This window comes from Protopterus annectens, chromosome 16.part0 (assembly GCF_019279795.1).
Source record: "Protopterus annectens isolate FY-2018-M chromosome 16.part0, PAN1.0, whole genome shotgun sequence".
Taxonomy (NCBI): Eukaryota; Metazoa; Chordata; order Ceratodontiformes; family Protopteridae; genus Protopterus; species Protopterus annectens.
Genome location: NC_056750.1, coordinates 690,207,973 through 690,231,297, shown reverse-complemented (window position 1 = coordinate 690,231,297; position 23,325 = coordinate 690,207,973). Strand labels below are relative to the sequence as shown.

The 23,325-nt window shown below is 41.1% G+C and overlaps 1 protein-coding gene across 2 annotated transcripts in view; it reads right to left on the bottom strand.

The window, feature by feature from the left end:
* LIPH (lipase H) overlaps positions 1-23,325 on the bottom strand; it is a 328,988-nt gene that overhangs the window by 101,391 nt on the left and 204,272 nt on the right. The window contains exon 5 of one of the 2 annotated variants that reach the window (XM_044058848.1): positions 13,873-13,962. The exons of the other annotated variant lie outside the window; for it this stretch is intronic. Within the exon in view, the coding sequence (XP_043914783.1) occupies positions 13,873-13,962 (90 nt within the window). The remainder of the gene's footprint in view (positions 1-13,872; positions 13,963-23,325) is intronic. 2 annotated transcript variants of the gene reach the window in all.

Here is a 23,325-nt window from a genome sequence, read left to right as displayed (position 1 = left end):
GGAGCTGGCCAGCAGGGCGATTGGGTTTGTGGATGGTGATTAAATTTTGGTGTTCAGATCTAAGAGATCTGTTTGGGGGGTATGGCGGAAGGATGTTTGCTAGGGCTGGGCATTTTCAGGGTAGAATATTAATTTGTGAGCAGTGGTTAGTTGGAGGTAGTCTAGGTAGTTAGGAGTTCTAGCCAGTTCAGAGTTTGTAGGGAAAGACAATGGTGAGAAGAGGTTTTAGATTTGGTAGCAAATTTAGAGATTTTATTATAGCAGATTTCGAGTTTAGTGGAGATGGAAGAAGACAGGTTAGTAAGGAGAGGGGCTCCATATAGTAGAGATGGTAGAAGATAGGTAGTTGCTAAGGAATGTCTAGCGGAGTTGCAGAGAAAGCAGTTGTTCTTATAGAGCATACCTAGCTTTTGGTGGGTTTTCTTTATGTTTTGTTGTATGTGGCAATCAAATTTGAGGTGCTCGTCTATAGTGATGCCAAGGAGTTTTGCAGATGGGACCACCTCTATGGTTGACTTTGTTTGGCTTATGATTTTGAATGCTGTTTTATCAAATGTGCAAGCCCTGGAGGGAGCGAAGAGAAGAATTTTGGATTTATTAGAGTTTAGAGAGAGATGATTTTGGTGCATCCAGTTCTCAGTAGTGGAAAAAGCTATTTGGGTTTTTGTCAGTAGTTCGGGAATGTTGGAGGCGGCGCAGACTAAGGTAGAATCATCTGCGTATTGGATGACTGTTGTGTCTGGGATGGCAGAGTGAAGGTTATTTATGAAGATGTTGAAAAGCATGGGTCCAAGGATGGACCCTGGGGAACACCAGTGGGTGTAGGTAAGAAGGAGGAGGTAGAGTTGTTCCATTTGACAGCTTGGGATCTATCTGATAAGTAGCTAGAGAACCAGGATAGAGTATCAGGGAGAGATGAAGGTTTGATAGATGAAAGAGAAGGTGTTTGTGAGAGATGGTGTCGAAGGCTTTAGACAGATCTAGCAGTACAGTGGAAACTAGTAACCCAGAATCCCTGGCTTGGTTGACTGTTTCTAAGAAGGATAGTAAGGCAGTAATAGTGCTGTGTCCAGGGCGGAAACCATGTTGGGTGGGTGTTAGGAGGTGGTTATGGATTAAGAAAGGCATGAGTTGGTGGTGGACGCATTTCTCTAGGATTTTTGATAAAGGTGAGAGTAGGGCAATTGGGCGAAAGTTGGAGATATTTGTGTTGTATCTGTAAAGTTGGATGAGAAAGAACTAATGTGGCAACTTAAATTGAATGCCCTTGTCTTTCCAGGTCTTAATGACTCTGTTTCCATTAGAAGTATTTTAAAAATGAGGGCCCTTAAAAGGTAATGTTTAATTTTACATATTGGTATTTATATGTATGTATGTACATTTTTATACATACACATGCATATATTTTATGCATATATTTAGTTAGTTTTTTTGTATTTAACCTAATTTGGATTTTCATAGTATGTTATGATGTATATATTTTTTGGTTCATAGCCCTTTAAATGGAGGCTTGACATTTGTAAATTTGTAATGTGTGATGATGTCAACTAATTTTGTCTATTTAAGCTTTGTATTTTACTTTTTGAATTTGTCTGATGAAGTTTGCTAACTTTTAGTAAACAAAAGCGCTTACAACTACTACCTTCTGAGTCTTAGTGTGGTTTTTCCTCCTTTTGGTTTTTTAATTGGTTCATTTACAAAGTTAATAGAATAACACACTTTGCATCAGCATATAATTTTTTGGACAGTAAGAAGTATGAAATTCAGATCTGCAGATTTATTGACTGTCTGTAACCCTGAATGATTTACCAGCAAATCAAACTTTTTACAAGGAACAAAGCAAAATGATGAGGCAAAATCATAGACAATCTGTATGTAATGAGGGACAGTGAGAGCTATGCATTACTCCTCAATGGGGACTTACCCCTGCTGCTGTTTGACAGTTGCTAAACAGTAGTTGCTGATCTGGTGTGCCACTACCATTGTTGTACAGTCTATGGCTATTTGTTGAAATAGAGGAGAAAAAAATGTATTAATTTTCTGATTACCCTGTTTAACCTGACCGGGTTGAGATACGACTCTGTTAGAATAAAGCTGATAATGAACATGAGCAAGGTAAGCACTAGAAAGATCACCAGCTAAGACTGACCAATCTCAGTTTTTACCTTGGCTTATGCTTGTGTGTGTGTGTGTGTGTGTGTGTGTGTGTGTGTGTGTGTGTGTGCGCAAAAAAAAAAATCACTGATTTTCATCTGTGCAAACACCCAATAATGCTGGGACACATACATTAGTCTTCTGGGTATCAGTAAAAATGCAGTTAACAAGTAATTATATTTCAAAAGTAAGGCATAAAATTCATCACAGAACATTCATATACTTAGAGATCATCTAGAAGTCTGGTGGCCCCAACACCCCAGATGTATACATGGATTTTGACTTGGACTTAATGGTGGCTTTGGCTCTCAACCACACCCATTGTAAAACCAGCCGCAGTCAGGTGTGTGTATAGAAGGTTGCTGTAGGTTTAGTGGGAGCTGAGGATTGTGTGGTCATTACTTAATTTTCATCACAGTCAAATTTTAGAGGTGTGCACAAGAGGTCATTATAGCTTGTGTTTGGGTTAGGAACAGTATGGTCAATATTTCTTTTACATTTTTTCAAAACTCCAAGCTGTACAAAGAATTTTACTATGACCTATGTGGGGCCAGTCTACTGTCTAGGAGCAGCTAAATGGAATACATTACTGTAAATATAATCTTTTCACTTTTCTCACAATCACACATCAGGCACACATACAGGTGACTGATTTTGGGAGATTAGGGGTGAGGAGGCATGTTATTTATATGTATGACAGTAGTCACTTGAAATTCATGACTTTGGCTATTTGAACCTCTGCTTTCATCCCAATCTAACACCAGATACAGTACAGTAACTGTATCTTTTTGGGGAGAGGGTCAGTATTAGTGAGGCAGGCCATATTCCAAGATAGAATCCGTGTATCCTCACAACAATAGGCTTGTTTATTGTGAGCTACTATTTTGCCAGGTTTGAACATTAACCCTTGCGCATGACTTATGTCTTCCTTGAAAGAAAAAAAAATGACCAAAACTCTTTTTTTTTTCTTTTTACTCATGATTTTTGTTCAGGCCACCATTGGACTAAAAGGTTGGGAAATGCTCTAAAATACATCCCACAGCATCTATAAACCCCATGGATTTTGGGAACCCTGACTTTATTGAATTTACTGTGCTGTCTTGGTTAGGAAATGCATGTTGAAAGGATGCAAGGGAAACTAAAGCTGAACAGCAACAATTAATTTCTTTCATTAATCATAATTTCTGTTCAAGCTATCATTGGATGAAAAGGTTGTGTAAAAAGAAAAAAAAATGCACCTCAGATTATACATAAAGTTATAGCTTCTTGAAATAACTAAAGACTTAAGGCAGAATCCGAGAAAAGGAAGAAAAAAGTAATGTGCGTTTTGTAGGGAGCACAAGATGGGGGAAGTGCGTGTGTGTGTGTGTGTGTGTGTGTGTGTGTGTGTGTGTGTGTGTGTGTGTGTGTGTGTGTGTGTGTGTGTGTGTGTGTGTGTGTGAGTCGGGGGGTAACAATAGACAATGCCTAGGGCACCACACTTCACCTAAGTTCAACCCTGTTGCAGTGTATCATTGTTGCGATTAAATGCCAGTAACTGTAAATGTCCCTTTGTAAGATAGGCCAACATAGTGTGATACATAGGAATGTTTTGATGTAAGTGCATTGTAACTGCAGATCATTCTGTGTGTACTACTACTAAAAATTTGCATGAACTAAAAGGTTACTTACTAGAGGTGGCAGTGGCAGGCTGATACTTTGACTAGAAGTGACAAGGGGCACCTATCTTACATTTTCTGGGAGACCCAAAATAATAACATCATCCCTGCCCATGTGTGAGCTTCACTCCGCATCCACCATATCTAAATATGCTAATTCCATTGTTCCAAAGTAGGGGTGAAGAAGGAAAAGGCCACACTCAGTGAATCATTGCATATAAATATAAATAAAACAGCAGTGTTTGATGGATTAATTCAACCATAGGTTGTTACACAGTAAGATAGGTAAAAGACAGGGATACCAGGACATACACCTAGGAATGGTGTTTTCCAGGGACAGCTGATAGCCAGATGACCTAAACAACTCTGTTAAGCACAGTTGAAAAAAGCTGCATAGAGTATCACTACTTGTGTGGAAGGTTGAGGGACAGATGTGATGCAGTCACCTGGCAGGCAGTAGAAATATACATAGGTGCATAGGTTGGTACTAGGCTATCGGCCCTAGGGCCTAAACAAGCCTAGCCATAACAATTCCCTGGATATTTCTTCCCAAAATATTTACTTCCCTGGACCCCTGTCTAGCAGGGCAACTGATGTGATTTCCTGGGTGAATTTCCTATCTCCCATCCAATCGTCAAAGTTCCTTTTGAAGAGGGCCAAAGAGGTGCTCTGCTTGACATGTATGGGCAGTCTATTCCAGAGTATGGGGAGTCTCTGGGTCAGGAACCTATCCCTCCAGCATGTTTTGCTAATTGTGATGACAAGGTTTAGATCCCTAGAGTGTGTGGCTCTGAGGGATTGGGATTTCGTTAAGTGGAGCATGTCCAACAGCTCAGGGTTTGACATGGCCTTGTATGTTAAGCAGAGATCACCTCTGAGTAGACTGGCATTTCGTTAAGTGGAGCATGTCCAACAGCTCAGGGTTTGACATGGCCTTGTATGTTAAGCAGAGATCACCTCTGAGTACACGATATGCCACAGAGTATGGCTGGAGTTTTTTTAGATGGTCAGCATAGGACATCTGCTTTAGGCCTGTGATTCTTTTAGTGAGGTATTTATGCAGCCTTTCTAGCTGTTGCAGATGTCTTGTGAGGTACATTCCAAACGAGGTATTGTGCTCTATAATGGGTCTAATGAGGGATGAGTACAGTGGGACAATGACCTCCTTTTTTCTGTAGGAAAAACCCTTAGTGATGGGGTGTGCCACATAGAAGGATTTCCTGACTGTTGTGGTGATGTGGTTATTGAAGGTGAGAGCACTGCTCACCTGTGTCCCTAAGTCTCTCATCACACTTTCCATGTTTAGTGTACTGCCATCTATTTGGTAATTCATGGGTACATGTTTTTCCCAAAGGGGATATCTATACATTTCTTGGCATTAAGCTTGAGCTCATGGCTCTGGCACCAAGCATCTGTTTCTGTAAGGTCCTTTTGTAGAATATCCACATAATTTGGAGATTCAATAATGGCTCCCAGTTTGCAATCATCTGCGAACTTTGTTAGCCAGAGTCCCTTAGTGTTGGCCTGTACTTCAGACAAGTAGATGCCAAAGAAGAGCGGCCCCAGGACTAAACCCTGAGGTACTCCACTTGTCACTTGTCTGAAGCTGGATTTGGAGTCAGCTACGTTTACAGTTTGGGTTCTGTCAGTAAGTCAGTTGGCAACCCATCGAGTGATGTTGGGATTTATGCCCAGCTTAGTAAGTTTATCTATGATTCCAGAGTGGGGGATGGTGTCAAAGGCCTTGGCGAGGTCCATATAGGCTGTGTGGACCACCTTAAACCCTCATCCACAGCTCTGGAGACTGATTTGAAGAAGTCAATCAGGTTCAGGAGACAAGATCGGCCTTTCATGAACCCAAACTGGGTGGGGTCCAGTGTTTGAAGGTTGCCAATGTCTTTGTTTAAAAGTTCCATGATAATGTGTTCCATGCCCTTGCAGATCAGGCTTGTCAGACTGATGGGATGGTAGTTCCTGGGATCCAAGGTGGATCCCCCCTCGTGGAGTGGGATAACTGTAGCTGTGCGCCACTCAGTGGGCACAAAGCCTGAGGTGAGGCTATGAATAAACATGACACTTAGGTGAGGTGCCAGTTCATTTTGTAGTTCATGTAGTACACAGCCTGGGATGTCATCTGGTCCCATAGATGCTGTATTCTTAGCTTTGGAGAGTGCGGTTTCTACCTGTGTTGCCGTGATTACTGGAATTTGGCAATCTTTTGGTATTGTGTTGGGCCCTTTAGGGAGTGAGAGGTGGTGAAGTTGGCACTAAATCGATCTACCAGGATATTGGCAATATCCTTGGGATCAGTATATTTAATGCCATTCTTTTGTAGCTCAGAGCGGATCTGAGCATTGCCATTTAGATTCTTGACAGAAGTATAGAATGCCTTGTGGTTGTCTTTGGAATCGTTGGCAATTTTATTTTCATAACTAGCTTTGAAGGGTTTTATGAGGGATCTCAAGATTATTACTGAGGCTGGTAAGGGAGTTTTTTGCATCCTGGGATTTTCCTCTTTTTTGTAACAGTTTCTTCCTTCTGTTGTATAGTTTGTTTATGGCCGTGGACCACCAGACTGGCTTCCTTTTTTGGAGGAGTGCGCCTTGGCTCTATTTGGAATGGCACGATTCATGCACGAGTGGATGTGCTCGTACAGTGCCTTAGTGTAGGATTTAGCAGTTGAACTTTCAGCTCATTAAGAATGACTAGACACTGTCAGTAGAATCAGGCATAATTATGTTTTTAAATATTTTTTATCACTGTGCCCCCACCCCCCATGACCATAAATCTATGTTCTTAGTTTGCATATACATTCCTTTCTGCTCTTATCAGGAGATGTCAATAGCGATATGTGAGAACTGGATACAGTAGCTCTTAGCAACCATTCCGAGTCAACTGGTAGGACTGGTGCAAGGCTTCTTATGCCAAGTCACTGACAGTGTGCATTTCTGCATGCTAGGAGTCACCTGACATCCGTGAACTTCTTGGTCAAACTTGCATCACCACGCTCCATAGAACTGGCCCTATCCACAACCAGTGTTCCTGTGGTAGTATTCAACCAAATCCTTTTCTCTATGATGAGGAGCTTATCTCAGCTACTGACTACCATTCATCTCTGGAGAGGTATTTGTTGCCATTGGAACCAGGTTATCTAAGGCATAATCTGAATCAAAACCTTTATACAACATTGTTGGCCAGTATAGCAAAGCATGGATAGGTAAGGTTGTGAGCCACTAACAAGCTTTATCATGTAGTCCTGTGTTTCATTCCCTCATTCCCCAACTGTATACTGTATGATTCAGCTTGTTACTATAATTCTGGGATCCATAACTACGAGTTCTGGAGCTATGAATAAAGGGGGAACAGTGAATGTTTACAATATCTGATCCCCTTTAAAATTATTTTTTGCAAGAGATAAGTGCCCCTGTATCCCCCAATTTGGATGGCTGTACCACCCTACACCCCTGCAATTTATATATATTGACTCCAGGATTGGCATCCATTTGTGAAAATTCATTGATCTTGGGTTTTGTACATATAAGTTCCCATTTTGTTTCACATTCAGAATCATTGTTGTGGGACTCACATATATGTGTCTCAGAATTTAAATCTGTTACTGCCTGATTCTGAATAGGTCACCTAAACTAACCCTGTTCCTGCCTCACCACTAAAAGGCCTGTTTACATTATTTTTAATATTTTTACCACTTCCCCAAAGCATGATATTTTTAAATATACACACCTAATAAGTGCTCAGTATTTCTCTTTTGGAAACCTTCATTTCTAAGGATAAAGTTTTTTCATATGGGAACATTTTTGGTTCATTTCTTTTTGCTAGCATTCATTCCTTTTTTACTCTGGATTTTGATAGCTCATTCAATTTTCAGGGCTAAAATATATAGTGACTTTCCTTACCTGCTTAAAGGAAAACTCCACCTTAGAACTCAAAAAACATATTTTTTCAATGCATATTTGTTTATGAGCTATGTTAATGCCTCAAAATCACTCCAAGTGCTTCTTTTACAATTTTAATATGTTTCTCTCAAAATGGCAGATGATGGGGGCTGCCTTGGTAACGTGATCTTATTTTTTGCTTTCCTTCCTTCTTCCCAGAATACATTTCAAGTCCTCTTTATATGACTCATGTCAGACATAAGGAAGTGGTGCTGTTTTCTCATTCCATTAAAATATAATGGCAGGACTGTGAAGCATTGTCATCTAAACACACCTTCTGTAAAAGACTGAGCCTCATTTATCTGTCTGCCAGAGCTTGTTGTTTGCTATAAATAGCTGTTAGCTACTTGCAGCAAAAGAAGACAGATAAAAAGCAGTTTTTGTAAGAGTCTTTTGTAGTCCTAAGAAACTTGATAAACCCTCCCCCATACTCTCATGCTGAGGTGTGAAATCTCTCACTGCAGTAAATAATCCTTGCTGTACATTTACAAGTGACAAGTAGTAGGACTTTAAACTTTGTCTGCTGCTTCCAAATGCCTTCAGTGGGAGGATTTTTCTCTCTCTTGAATGATGCAGACTTAAAATGTGCTTTATTAGTTACTCAGTTATTTCTGTCATGTTACCCCTCCTTTTTTCTGTTTCATATTTATTTATACTTTAGTAACCAGGAAAGTGAACTGGTCCCAGGACCATAGCCACATAGCCAATGTGTGACAGTGACCAAGTAAATCCTTGAGCAACATTTACTAGAATGTATACATTAATAATTATTAACTATGTTGCTCATGATAAGTAATTCATTGCATACACACACACACACAAATAGTGTGTGTGTGTTTCTGTATATGTGTATGTATATAAAGTACATGCGTACAAAAGCATGTGTGTGTGTGTGTGTGTGTGTGTGTGTGTGTGTGTGTGTGTGTGTGTGTGTGTGTGTGTGTGTATGCATTTAAATACATTTAAGTACTTCTGATTTCCTTTTCTTAGTGTTGTTAATGCAAAGGCACATAATAAATGTATGTTAAAGTAAATTCAGCTGTATATTATGGTTGCTCTCTGACAATGCAAGGACTGACTCAAAGTCAGTGGGAATCTTTTACAATGGATCTGCATGTACCAGATATGCATCCCCCCTGGAGGGATGTCACACTAAGCATAAAAGACATTTTTTTATGAACAGTATCAGTGCATCTAGTTGACAGGGTTGCCACCTGACTCTCTTTCTGCAGTTCTGGCCTGTGTGTGTGTGTGTGTGTGTGTGTATGTGTGTGTGTGTGTGTGTGTGTGTGTGGAGGGCTTGAAAATGGTAACTGCATTTATACTTTACAAGAAAAAATATTTACTGACTTTTCTCTAAATGTGGCAGAAATGAAGACAAGATGATCAATTTCAACAATTGGCTTAAGTACTGGTGTCATTCAAAGGGGATCCAATGCCTGTCAGCCTGGGATGACATGCTCGACAAGCCACGATGCTTTGCTAGGGACGGCTTGCACCTGTCACCCCTGGGCTTTCGGATATTGGCAAAGGCTCTTGCTACCCCCATAGTGCCTTTTTTAGGCAAGGCTCAAAAGACAAACCCACCTCCATAGGAATGACAAGGGATAAGAAACTAAAAGTAATGCTACTCAACGCCAGAAGTCTAAACCTCAAGATGCACTCACTCGAAACTCTCCTTAGCATGGAGAACATCTATATCTGTGCAGTAACAGAAACCTGGTTCAAGGCTCCCGTGAGCACCCCAGCACTACCAGGTTATACCTCATATCATGCTTTTTGGCCCCAAAACTTGGACCGAACCGCAAAAGGAGGGGGAGTATCAATATTCGTCAAAGATACTCACACCTCCAGGTTGGTGGCACAGCACGAAGCATCAGAGACTATCCATGTGCAACTAACAGTGGGTAAAACTGCCTTCCAGTTTATAGCCTGTTACAGACCACCCTCCCAAACCCAGGAACCCCACTCGGCCTTCATGAGAACACTGGAAAATATGAAGGTCTCTCCAAACACCATTATATTGGGCAACTTCAACTACCCAAACATAGACTGGGAGCATTACTCTAGCTCCAACACCCTAGCCCAAAGGTTCCTAGAATTTATAAACTCAAATGCTATGGAACAACTTGTTACCACTCCCACAAGAGGGGAAAACATACTGGACCGGATTATCACCAACATGGGGACTCTATGCTCCAGACCAGAAGTGTATCCCTCACTGGTAAGATCAGACCGTAAACTAATCTCACTGGATATTCACATCCCGACCCTACCCCCTGCCCAGAAAACCACAGTGAAAAACTTCTCTAAAGCAAATTTCACACTCCTCAAAACTGAGGTGGAATCCTTCAAAGTCCCCGGGCCTGTGGTAAATACGGCCCAGACCGCAGAATCCTTTATAAACGCATTCTATGAACACCTTCAGGAATGCATGGATCATGCAATCCCAAATAAAACCAAGACTCAATCCTCCAAAGGCAGACATCCTGTCTGGTGGACCCCAGCCATAAACAAACTACACAATAGAAGGAGGAAGCTACTACATGATAGAGCAAAATCCCAAAAAGGGAAGGCATCTCTGATGAGTATTAGCAAAAACTACAGGCACTCATAAAATCGTCTAAGGCCAGCTTCGAGAGAAAAATTGCACAGAACACTAAGGATAATCACAAGGCTTTCTTTAGTTATGTTAGGAACCTGGGTGGGAATTCCCAGATATGCTCAGAATTAGTCCAAAATGACAAAAAATACACCGAACCCACAGACATTGCCAACATCCTAGCTGACAGGTTCAGCGCAAACTTCTCCGCCCCCTCCCCACCAAAAGGGCAAATATCTATCCCAGCAGAGTGCTGCCCCTGACATCTCAGATGCTCAGGTAAGAGCCACCCTCTCCAAAGCAAAAAACACAGCATCAATGGGACCAGACGGTGTCCCGGGTTGCGTCCTACATGAACTCCAAGAAGAGTTAAACCCAAACATAAAACTACTGTTCAATCTCAGCCTTACTACAGGATATGTACCCAAAGAGTGGCATACAGCAACAGTGGTCCCTCTCCACAAAGGTGGTGCCTCAATGGATCCTGGAAACTATCGCCCCATAAGCCTGACTAGCTTGGTCTGCAAAGCTATGGAAAGGATCATCATGGACCTCATAAATAAAGATATTGGGGACCTACAGACACTGGATCCTACCCAGTTCAGCTTTGTTAAGGGCAGATCCTGCCTCTTAAACCTGATCGATTTCTTTGAAACAGTCACCAAGGCCATTGACAAGGGGATGGTGGTCCACACAGCCTACCCGGACCTCGCAAAAGCCTTCGATACAATACCCCACTCGGGCATTATAGATAAGCTCACCAGCTTAAATATAAACGCCTATGTCACTAGATGGGTTGCAAACTGGCTCAAGGACAGAACCCACATAGTTAGAATTGCTGGAGCCATGTCAGACTCCAAACCAGTTACAAGTGGCATCCCACAAGGCTCAGCCCTGGGACCTCTCTTGTTCGGTATATATTTCTCGGAGGTACAGGCCAACATGGAAGGACTGTGGCTGACCAAGTTCGCAGATGACTGCAAACTGGACGCCATAATCGACTCTCCAGCCAACACAAGCATCCTCCAAAAGGGCCTCATAGAAACAGACAATTGGTGCCAGAGCCATGGCCTCAAGCTAAACGCCAAAAAGTGTATAGTCATCCCCTTTGGCAAAAACAAAGTGGCCACAATCCATTAAGTACACAAGAAGTAATTAGGGACCTGGGGACCCAAGTTGATAGCAATCTCTCATTTGACAACCACGTGGCCAAAGTGGTTGAAAAACATTTTATATAGCCCACATAATCATGAAGGGATTCACATCTAGATCAGGGGAGGTCATCGTGCCTCTTTACTCATCCCTCATCAGGCCCATAATTGAGTACAATGCCCCTTTTGGGATGTACCTTACCAGACACCTGCAGCAACTGGAAAGACCCCAAAAGTACCTCACCAAGAGGATCAAGGGGCTCAAACAGATGCCATATGCTGCCGAGTTAAAGAAACTCCAGCTCTACTCAGTGGCATACCACCTGCTCAGTGGCGATCTGTGCCTGATGTATAAAGCCATGTCCAATCCGGAATTAATGGACATGCTGCACCTCAGAAAATCCAAATCCCATCGAGCTACGCACTCGAGAGACTTGAACCTCAGCACTGAAATAAACAGGACAAGCTGGAGGGACAGATTCATAACCCAGAGGCTCCCTTCACTCTGGAATAATATCCCAGTCCAGGTTAGGCAGAGTCCCTCATTGACTCTCTTCAAGAGGAATCTTGATGAGTGTATGGAAGATCGTAGGTTTACCCCGGGTATCACTTCTGTGTCACTGTTAGACAGAGGCACAGTATACTAACCTCGAAAAAGGGCATAGCAAAATTAATTTAAAATGGGTGGCGAAAGCCAAACACACTCTGGCTAGGCTTATAAACGCCCTAGGGCAGATAGCCTAGTATGAACCTATGAACCTATGAACCTAAATCTTTGCTACTACTCTTAAGTTATCTTAACACAAACTATTATAAATAACATTTAAAGCTTAGAATTTCAATACTGTGTTGCTGCTTATGTAAATTTGTCAGAAGAGTTGACAATTGCCTTTAAACCCCTGACTGATCAAATTGCTTTGTTTTGCTAGGAAAGGGAAGTGTTAAGTTCTCCTCCCCTTTGCAATAAAAACAGTGGAAACAATTCCACAGCTTTCTGTCTTTTTTTATATCAGCTGCTGTGTTCCTGACATTAGCAGGATTACTTACCCATCTAAGACTGACAGCAGCACCTGACAGGGTAAACTGCAGATTTAACTGTGTCTATGATATATCATGCAGGTGGAGATGAATTTCTCTGCAAAGTATGTGAGAAGTTGAGTTTAAAAAAAGTAGGTGGGCTTTCCCTTCCTTTGACTCCAATGTAAGGAAATAAAAGTTTTAAAAACTACAAGCAGGTTTCTAGTACATGCACAGTCTTCTTTTGGCTTTTCCCGGTTAGGGGTCGCCACAGTGGATCACCTGTCCGCTCATGATTAACAGTAGAGTTTTATGGTGTCGAATTGCCAGCCCAACACCCAACCTTCCACAGAAGACACACACATGCACGCACGCACTCTCACCTAGGGCCAATTTAGAGTGTCCAATCCACCTACAGCATGTCTTTGTAATGTGGGAGGAAACCGGAGCACCTGGAGGAAACTCACGTGACCACAGGGAGGACATGCAGACTCTGCACAGAAGGTACCCCAGCTGAGGATCGAACTAGAGAATCTCTTGTTGTGAGGCAGCAATGCTAACTGCTGCACTACCATGGCCACCCCTGGTATGTACACAATGCTGGAACCATGTAAGGAGAAAAGAAGCCTAACGATTGAGTTAAATTGTATGAGAGGGTGGAATTTTCTTTTAATCAGAAAAAAATGTAGGTCAGAACTTAAACGTTACCAAAATTATATACATGACCATCAATATCGATGAGTGCCATAGTTAAAAATAAGTAATAAAACCATAAGAAGGCATTTAGTGCAAGCTTTTAATTACAGCAACATTGTCAGACTTGATGTGGTTTCGGAGTACCCTCCATTGGAAAATGAAAGACACTCTTCCCTCTCAGAAAGTGGAAAGTGGTCTTGGTATCACAGCAAGAAAAAGTGCCATACTGCCACCATGAGTGATGTTGTGACAGTACATGGCAAACCTGCTCAGCAAAATCAAAGATTACATGACAGCTTGTTTGGGTCTAGCTGGCTTTGTTAACACATGTGCCCATCCTTGGAGGATAGGGAGACTAAGAAGTTGCAGTTACATAATTCTGAATTTCACTTCTACAGTTCTATATGAAAGCAACACCATTTAACATACCTGAATGCGTCTTTGAGCAGCTGACACAGAAAATAGTCTTCCCACACTAGGCCTTGCCCTGGGTAGTGATCGATAAAGTGACAGTACCACTGACTGAATTCTGTGGGGGCGATTACTAATTGGGAATTGTAGGAGCAGAGCTCGGGGAGAAAATTAACATGCTATGCTTGAAAAAATGAAGATGCACAGGTCATACAAGTATAAACATTTACCAGAAAAAATTGTCCTTGGGCATCCAGGTTGATCAGTTCCTCCATTGGGATAAAAGTCAATGTGTCCCAGTAATTCTCTGTATCCTAGAGCTATAAAACACATGTAGATGATGGAGCAACAATCAAAAACATTAGGTGACAGTAGCAAACACATGGCTTAGTTGTAATGAAGTACAGATGTCAAACATTTGTTTAAGTATTCTGCAAAAGAAGAAATTCTGAGTTGGAAGTGACTTATTCCCCAAAGTCTTACATGAAAGAAGTTACCTGCAAAGGCACCAATTTATAGCATCTCAGAAAAAGTCTGAACAATGCACTACAAGAATGGTATCACATGAGTTAGTGATTACAGTTAATGCTGTTTGCTTTATATATATTTGGCATATAAAATGTTCAAAGGGCTGTGAGATATATGTTTATAATCCATACGCCACACTATAACTCTATCTCAGCTTCAACTGCAGACCACTGTATCTTTGATATACTTAGCTAAAATAATTTTAAGAAACAATACCCTAGAATGCATTTAAAATACAAGGAACAACTGTAGAGGTTTTTAAACATTTTAACATTTCTTCTCTTATGGATTGCTCATTGTAGCATACATTTATGTACAATTCCACTCCTCCTGGTTCCTCCCTGAACATGAGCAGACATTACCACTCTGTACCACCACCAGTTAATCTTTATGTATTTTCTGTTATGAATTACAAAATAACACTTAAACTGGTACAAATGACTACAAACTACCTGTCATATATGATCGTCAATACTGTCTTTAAGCAGAACCTTCCCTGACGTCCCGCTCACCAGACTGAGTAAGGAGAAGGTCACAGTAAGCTGTCTGTCGGGCGCTAGAATCCGCCACATAACGCAAGCACTCAGGTCTCTCAACAGCAGGTACAAATACGACTCAGTCATTGTCCACGCTGGTGTAAACGACCTGAGACGTACCTCCTTGGACTACATGAAAAGAGACATTGAGGAGCTCTCTGATTATGTAGCCCAGGCAGGTATGACCCTGACCTTGAGCAGTATCCTACCTTCACCAAGAATGATGCCACAATACAGAGATAAGATGATCAGCTTTAACAATTGGCTTAAACACTGGTGTCATTCAAAGGGGATCCAGTATCTGTCTGCCTGGGATGACATGCTGGACAAGCCACGCTGCTTCACAAAGGACGGCTTGCACCTGTCACCCCTGGGATTCCGGATATTGGCAAAGGCTCTTGCCACCCCCATAGTGCCTTTTTTAGGCAAGGCTCAAATTCTAAACCTACCACCTTAGAACACAAAAAAGGAAAAAAACTAAGGGTAATGCTGCTCAATGCCAGAAGTCTAAATCTCAAAATGCACGCACTCGAGGCCCTTCTCAGTATGGAGAACATCGATGTCTGTGCTGTGACATAAACCTGGTTCAAGGCTCCTGAGAGCACCCCAGCGCTATCAGGTTTTACCTCATATCATGCGTTCCGGCCCCAAAATCAGGAAAATACCAAGAAAGGAGGGGGGGTATCCATATTCATCAAGGACACCCACACCTCAAGACTGGTGGCAACGCATGATGCATCGGAGACCATCCAGGTGCAATTAACCGTAGGCAAGACTGCTCTGCAAATTGTAGCATGTTACAGGCCACCCTCACAAACTCAGGAACCTCACATGGCCTTCCTGAAAACACTAGATGGGATAAATGTATCACCAAACACCATCATACTAGGTGACTTCAATTACCCAAATATAGACTGGGAACACTACTCAAGCCCAAACACCCTAGCCCAAAAGTTCCTGGAATTCATAAACTCAAATGCCATGGAACAACTAGCCACCATCCCCACAAGAGGAGATAACATACTTGATCTCATCGTCACGAACATGGGAGCACAATGTTCAACACCGGAAGTATACCCCTCACTGGTGAGATCAGATCACAAACTAATCTCGCTGGAGGTCCTCATCCCACCCCCACCTGAAATAAAAAAGACCACAGTAAAGAACTTCTCAAAAGCCGACTTCACACTTCTAAAGACTAGTGTGGTCTCCTTTAAGGCCCCCGAGCCGGCGGAAAACAGTACTCAAGCCGCTGAATCACTTACAAATGCCTTCTACCAGCACCTGCAGGACTGCATGGATAAGGCAATCCCAAGCAAAACAAAGACTCTTTGTACCAAAGGCAAGCGTCCAGTCTGGTGGACCCCAGCCATAAACAAACTCTACAACAAAAGGAGGAAGCTACTACAAGATAGAGCAAAATCCTTAAAAGGTAAGACACCCTTGATCACTATAAGTAAAAACTAAGAGCTCTCATAAAATCATCCAAAGCAAATTTCGAGAGAAAAATAGCTAAAGACTCAAAAGACAATCATAAGGCCTTCTTTAGCTATGTTAGAAACCTAGGAGGAAACTCCCAGATATGCTCAGAACTAGTTCAAAATGATGTGAAGATTACTGATCCTACAGACATTGCCAACATACTGGCTGACAGGTTCAGTGCAAACTTCTCCCCTCCCCAAAAGGAGAGATATCTATACCAAACGATTGCAGCCCCCAAACATCTCCAGCCCAAGTGAGAACTGCTCTCTCCAAAGCAAAAACACAGCATCCATGGGACCTGATGGTGTCCCCGGCTGTGTGCTCCACGAACTCAATGAGGAATTAAACCCACAGCTAGGACAGCTGTTTAATCAAAGTCTTACCTCTGGATACGCACCCAGGAGTGGCGCACTGCAACTGTGGTCCCACTTCACAAAGGCGGTGCCTCCACCGACCCTGGAAATTACCGCCCATTAGCTTGACAAGCCTTATCTGCAAAGCCATGGAGAGGATCATAATGGACCTCATAAATAAAGACATAGGGAATTTGCAGACTTTGGATCCAACCCAGTTTGGCTTTGTCAAAGGCAGATCATGCCTTTTAAACTTGGTTGACTTTTTGAAACAGTCACCAAAGCCATTGATGAGGGAAAGGCAGTCCATACAGCCTACCTCGATCTGGCTAAGGCCTTCGATACAATACCCCACTCGGGTATCATTGAAAAACTCATCAGCTTAAATGTTAACCCATACATCACAAGATGGGTTGCAAACTGGCTGAGTGACAGAACCCACAGGGTCAGAGTTGCTGGCGCCATGTCAGACTCAAAGCCTGTCACAAGTGGTGTCCCACAGGGCTCAGTCCTGGGCCCACTCTTGTTTGGCATCTACTTTTCCAAGTACAAGCAAACACAGGAGGGTTATGGCTGACAAAGTTTGCAGATGACTGCAAACTGGGCCATAGTAGAAGACACATCTGACACAGATATCCTTCAGAAGGGTCTCACAGAAACGGATAACTGGTGCCAGAGCGACGGTCTATAGTTAAATGCCAAAAATGCACAGTCATACCCTTCGGGAAAAACAAGGTTACCCCTAGCTACCAAATAGGTGGCAATCCACTGAGCACAGAAGAAGTTATCAGGGACCTGGGGACCCAGGTTGATAGTAGTCTGTCATTCGACACCCATGTAGCTAAAGTAGTTAGGAAGACCTTCTACATTGCCCACCTTATCATGAAGGGATTCTCATCTAGATCAAGGGGGTTATAGTCTCCCTTTACTCATCACTCATCAGACCAATGATTGAGTACAATGCCCCATTCGGAATGTATCTGACCCGACACTTGCAGCAGCTGGAGAGGCCACAAAAGTTCCTCACCAAAAGGATAAAGGGTCTCAAAATCTATCCTATGCTGCCCGACTGAAAGAACTCCAGCTCTATTCAGTCGCACGCTTGCTCAGAGGTGACCTTTGCCTAACATACAAGGCCATGTCAAACCCAGATTTGATGAATATGCTTCACCTCAAAAATCTAGATCCATCAGAGCCACAAGGGCGGGAGACTTAAACCTCGACACGGCTATTAATAGGACGTGCTGGAGGGATAGCTTCATCACCCAAAGACTCCCTATGCTGTGGAACAAAATCCCGGTACATGTGAGGCAGAGCACCTCGCTGGCCTTGTTCAAGAGAAATCTTGACCAATGGATGGGAGATCGCAAATATACCCCAGGGATTACCTCAGTGTCACTGCTCGACAGAGGCACAGCAAAATAATGGGTATAGTTCCCCATACTAAAGGGGTGGCGTAAGCCACAAAAACAATGGGCTAGGCTTGTAAATGCCCTCGGGCAGATAGCCTAGTATGAACCTATGAACCTATGAACCTATGAACAATTCACAGTTTGCTATGTTTCAAAAGGAAGTAGTTGCGGACTATTATGGAGGTAGATTTAAATGACTCTTGCAATGGACTGTTGTCTGCCATTTGTTCTGTGATCACTGGTATACATATGACAGCACACAGCAGTATTCAGGTATCCAGGTGCCAGTATGACAGTAACACGCAGACTAGGCCATTGTCATACTATTATGCTTCATAACTGTGAAAGGTATTATACCATTTCCTAGGCGTGTGTGTGTGTGTGTGTGTGTGTGTGTGTGTGTGTGTGTGTATGTGTGTGTGTGTGTTGTGTATATATATATATATATATATATATATATATATATATATATATATATATATACACACACATATACATAAATGTGTGTGTGTGTGTGTGTGTGTGTGTGTGTGTGTGTGTGTGTGTGTGTGTGTGTGCTCGTGTTCTCTAGGTTTCATAAACTTGTAGGTTCATCTTATTGCATCTCTGTGAAACTATATGAATGGACTTCTACCCATCAATGGGAAAAGTTAATTGCTATTCATTTCCTGGGTTAATGAACCTAGAAAACAGGTGTATTCATAGGCCTTAACCAGTTCTTTAGCATTAATTCATTAGTCTGACAGGTGGAGGTTTGACACTTCGCTTTTATTCATAGGTGGTTACTAGGCTATCTACCAAAGAGACATATTAAGCTTAGCCAAGCTTACCCAAAATTTACCAAAATATTGCTGACGTGTCAATACCCCAAAGACTTTTATTGTTATGATAAAGACTTGTACACATCAAGCATTCAAAGGCTGGCCTTGCCCATTAGGGACATAGGTGCCAAACTGGGGTAAACTTGTGATTTCTCATCCACTGGTATAAGTTACGTTTGAATAGGGTTAGGAATGAGCTAGATGTGAAGCCTGTTCCAGAGGAGAGGTAACATTTGAGACACATACCTGTCTCTCCAACATGTCCTGCTTATGTCATAGACAAGGTCTAGGTCCTTAGAATGGGTATATCAGATGCATTTTTTGCAGATGTGCAGCAAATCCATCACTGTGAGATCCGAAGATACCTTGTAAGCTAAACACAGATTGCAGTGCAGCAGTCTGTAGAAGACCAAATACGTAAATAGGGCTCTGAGATGGTTAGCATAGGACTTGTTGTTTATTCCCTTTTTGTTGAGCTGAGATTTGAAAAAACTAGAACTTCAATAAAATAAATGGTTTCTACACCCCCCCCAAACACACAGATTCCAGTACAGTTTTGAGAATTGATTGAAGTGATACATAAATCATAAGTGAAACACCTTGTATAGCGTACATGCTTTATTCTTTCAATCCTGAAGTCCTGCTTCTTGATTACAATATTGTGATCTATGAGAACAGAGGAATGACTCTCATACATTCGCTTACCAGGCTCACTGAAACACTAGTAATGAACCTGTTAGCATATGGTAGCATCCACATGCCTTATTTTTGTCCTTGAATTCTACAGGGGCAAAATCTCTCTCTGTATATGCAATAATTAGTAGCTTTGATGACATTCCAAGAGTATCGATACATTTTTGATAATGTGCCAAAAGTGTAGATAAACAAAGGTTATCTGGCCAGTGTACTAACTGCATGTTTTTAAGTTACATTCTTTATCTCAGTTCTATTTCATGGGTTCTACCATTGTGATACTAGATGTGTACGTATACACATTTATCTACTCGTATATCTATGTATCATACATATTTATTTTTATTTATTTATTTTACATTTGTTGACCGGGCTAGTCCAGCTGGATATATGTCCATTTTCAGTAGAGGCCTGGGGAGAAAAGCTCCAATGGTTATTACAAGTTTAAACAGAAATAGGTAATACAAGATTAAAATTTCTAAACAGAGTTAGCTAATGCATGTAATACACAAATATGATAGGAGCAAAAACAAAATAATATGTCTTAAAAAAATGAAATAAAAGTTTTTTTTTTTTTTGGATTACAATGGTCATACAGTATATATGAGATAACATATATCTACATAGATGTTATGTAAAGGGAGAGCTATCAAGGATACAGGGAGAAGAGAATGAAAGAGTTATGGAAGAAGAAAAGAGAGAGAGGAAGAAGGAAAGTTAATCTGGGTTGGTACAGAAGCAAAGCCAGTGTTTATTGAGATGCATTTTCAGTTGTCTTTTAAAAAGTGGGAGTGCGGACAAAGATGAGATATCAGAGGATAGTTTGTTCCACATTTTTCCAACAGAGTTGGAAAAGAGGCAGTCCCCTGCAGAGTTATTGGGTTTGGTAATATTAATCAGTAGTTTGTTTGAAGAACATAGGTGTTTCATGTTATTGTATTGTGTAATGAGGTTAGAGAGTATTAGTATTTTAGTTGGTTGATATAGAATTTTGTGAGCTATTAAGAGCTGTTGAAGTATGAGCTTGTTAGGAAGTTCAAGCCAACCTAGTTGTCTTACGTTCAGGCAGTGGTGAGTTCTAAACAGGGATCCTGTTGCAAATCGAGCAATATTATAGTAAGATGTAGCAAGTTTCTTGAGGTTGTTTTTGGAGAGATTAGTGTAAATGGGGAAAGCATATAGAAGAGTAGAGATAAGGTGAGATCTGGCTAAGGTGGTCCTTGCTTCAGGTGTAAGGAAGGGTTTGATTCTGTAAAGGGACCCGATTTTTTTGTTAACTAATTTTATTGTGTTGTTGATGTGAGAGTCAAAGCTGAGATTATTGTCAATAGCTATTCCTAATAATTTTGTAGTTGAATCTGGAGAAATAAGAGTGCTATCAGTGGAAGTAAGAGTGAAGTTAAGTGGGGTAGATTTATGGGTAGGTGAGAACAGTAACAGTTTGGTTTTCTTGGGGTTGAGGAGTAAGCAACGGTCTGAGAACCATTGTTCAACAGTGGTAAAAGCTTTTTGGGTAAGAGACTGGAGTTCAGTTTGAGAGGTAACAGTACAGATTATAGTAGAATCATCTGCATATTGTATGCAGGTAGTGTTAGGGATAGCTGATTGTAGGTCATTAATAAAGATAGAAAATAGAAGGGGGCCTAGGATAGAGCCTTGAGGTACACCTAAAGAGATAGGAAGGAGATTAGATAGTGAATTTTTCCAGAGTACTGCCTGCTGACGGTCTTCTAGGTGAGATGTAAACCAAGTTAAGGAAGGAGGATCAAGTGAGAGAGATTTTAGTAAGTGCAGAAGAAGTTTATGATTAAACATGTCGAAAGCTTTAGATAAGTCAATGAAGACTGAAGATGATGGATTATTGTTGTTGCGGTTATAGTTGATGGAGTTGGTAAAGGAGAGTAAAGCAGTGGTAGTACTGTGGGAAGGTCTGAATCCATGCTGACAGTTAGCAAGTAGGTTGTTATGGAGAAGGTGGTTAAGTAGCTGTTTATGGATACATTTTTCCATGATTTTAGCTATAGGTGATAGAAGTGCTATGGGGCGATAGTTTGAGAAGTCATTAGAGTTCCCTTCTTTGTGTAGTGGGATGATGTGAGATATCTTCCAGATAGAAGGGAAAATTCCTTCATTTATAAATCTATTTATCAGAATAGAAATGGGATAGGCAGTGGCTTTGGCTCCTATTTGCAAGAATTCTGCAGGAAGTTTGTCTGCAGAGGGGGTGGTAGGTTTTAGTTTTTGGAGCAGTGATGAGACAAAGGAGGTAGATACAGGTTGTTAGTGAAGGGAAGGAGGAGTATTTAAAGTAGGTAAGAGTAGCTTAGAGGTGTCAGGAGATAGGTGACTAGCAAGAGTTTGGATGGTATTAGTGAAGAAAGAATTAAAGTCATTGGCTATTTGTGTGGGATTGTCTGGGCTACAGTCCTGAAGGTTCGGTATGATAGACTGGCCTGGGGATAAAAGATTATTAATACTGGCCCAGAATTTTTTAGGTTCATTTTTGGAGGTTTGTTGTAATTGAAGGTAATAGTTCTTTTTATCTGTCAGGATGGCTTTTTTGTGCTGTTTCTAAGCTCTCTGAAGTTTTGGCGGTCAGTTAGATTCTTAGTGGTACGCCATTTAGCCCAAGATTTGTTTCTGAGAATGATTTTTTGCCTAGTATTGTTGGTCAGCCAGGGAGTTACTTTAGCTTTGGTTCTAATAGTACGACTTGGGGCATGATGATCAAGGCTAGATAAGAATGTGGAATTGAAGTATTCTACTGCTTCATTAAGTGGGAGGTATTTTAGTGGGGACCAATTACATTGCCTTAACTCAGCTTGAAAATGTTCAGAGTTAAATTGTTTTTTTGAACCATGAACACACTCACATCTAAAATATATATGCATATATATTTTATGTAGTCCCATACAAGCAAATGCACACATGACTGAAAGACTTTGCAGATGAAGAATTTGAGGGTGGAAAAATAGAAATGAACGTTGATATGTGATTGACAATAATGCCAAATTCATGTTTTGTATTTTGTCTGATGTTTATAATGGAGTATAGTTAGTGTTGTTATTGGGTGGATTTTGTTTTGTTTTAACTGGTGACTTTATGTTGATTTTGACTATATGCTGTAGTCCTCTAATTGCTTTAGTAGTGATTTTTGTCTTAGGAGAAATGTTGTCTTTTTGAGTAAGTACAACCATGGAGTTGGCATATTTAAATTTGAGTGGTGTGGGCAGTTTGCCTTCCAGAAAATACACTTTTTTATTATTTTATTGTGTTAGGGACATTTATTTGCTTAGTGTTTTTTTTTTTTATTTTTTAGCTGTTTTCTTTTTTGTTGTTGTTATTTGACCATTCACTGCTATTTGTGTTCAGGCTTTTATTTCAACCTTATGATGCTCACTATTTTGTATTTTTGGTATTATTTACTATTATTATTTATTTATTGGCTTTTATTTACCGGGAAAGTCTAATTGGGCCTAGATGCCTGGGGAGTAAAGCTCCACTTGAATCATCATACACTATTTTTAAGTTCATGCAAATCAACATTACATTTATAAGTCATTAGCAACAGTTGCAGTTCACAAATAAGGATGCACAATAACAATAATAATAATAAGTTGAACAGATACAGTTCATACATCAAGAAAGATGAAATGTTAAGACACATATTATGTAAGATTATATAAAAACTTAGTTGCAGAAATTCAAGTGAAAGAGGACCTGATGCATAAGAGAAACTACCCAAGTACAACTATTATTATGAAGAAGACAAGATTGCAGGCAAAAAATGCAGTTGATAGCAGAGGGCATTGAAGAAGGGGAAGGTAGGTATGAGATTAGCCTGTAGAGTAACAGAAG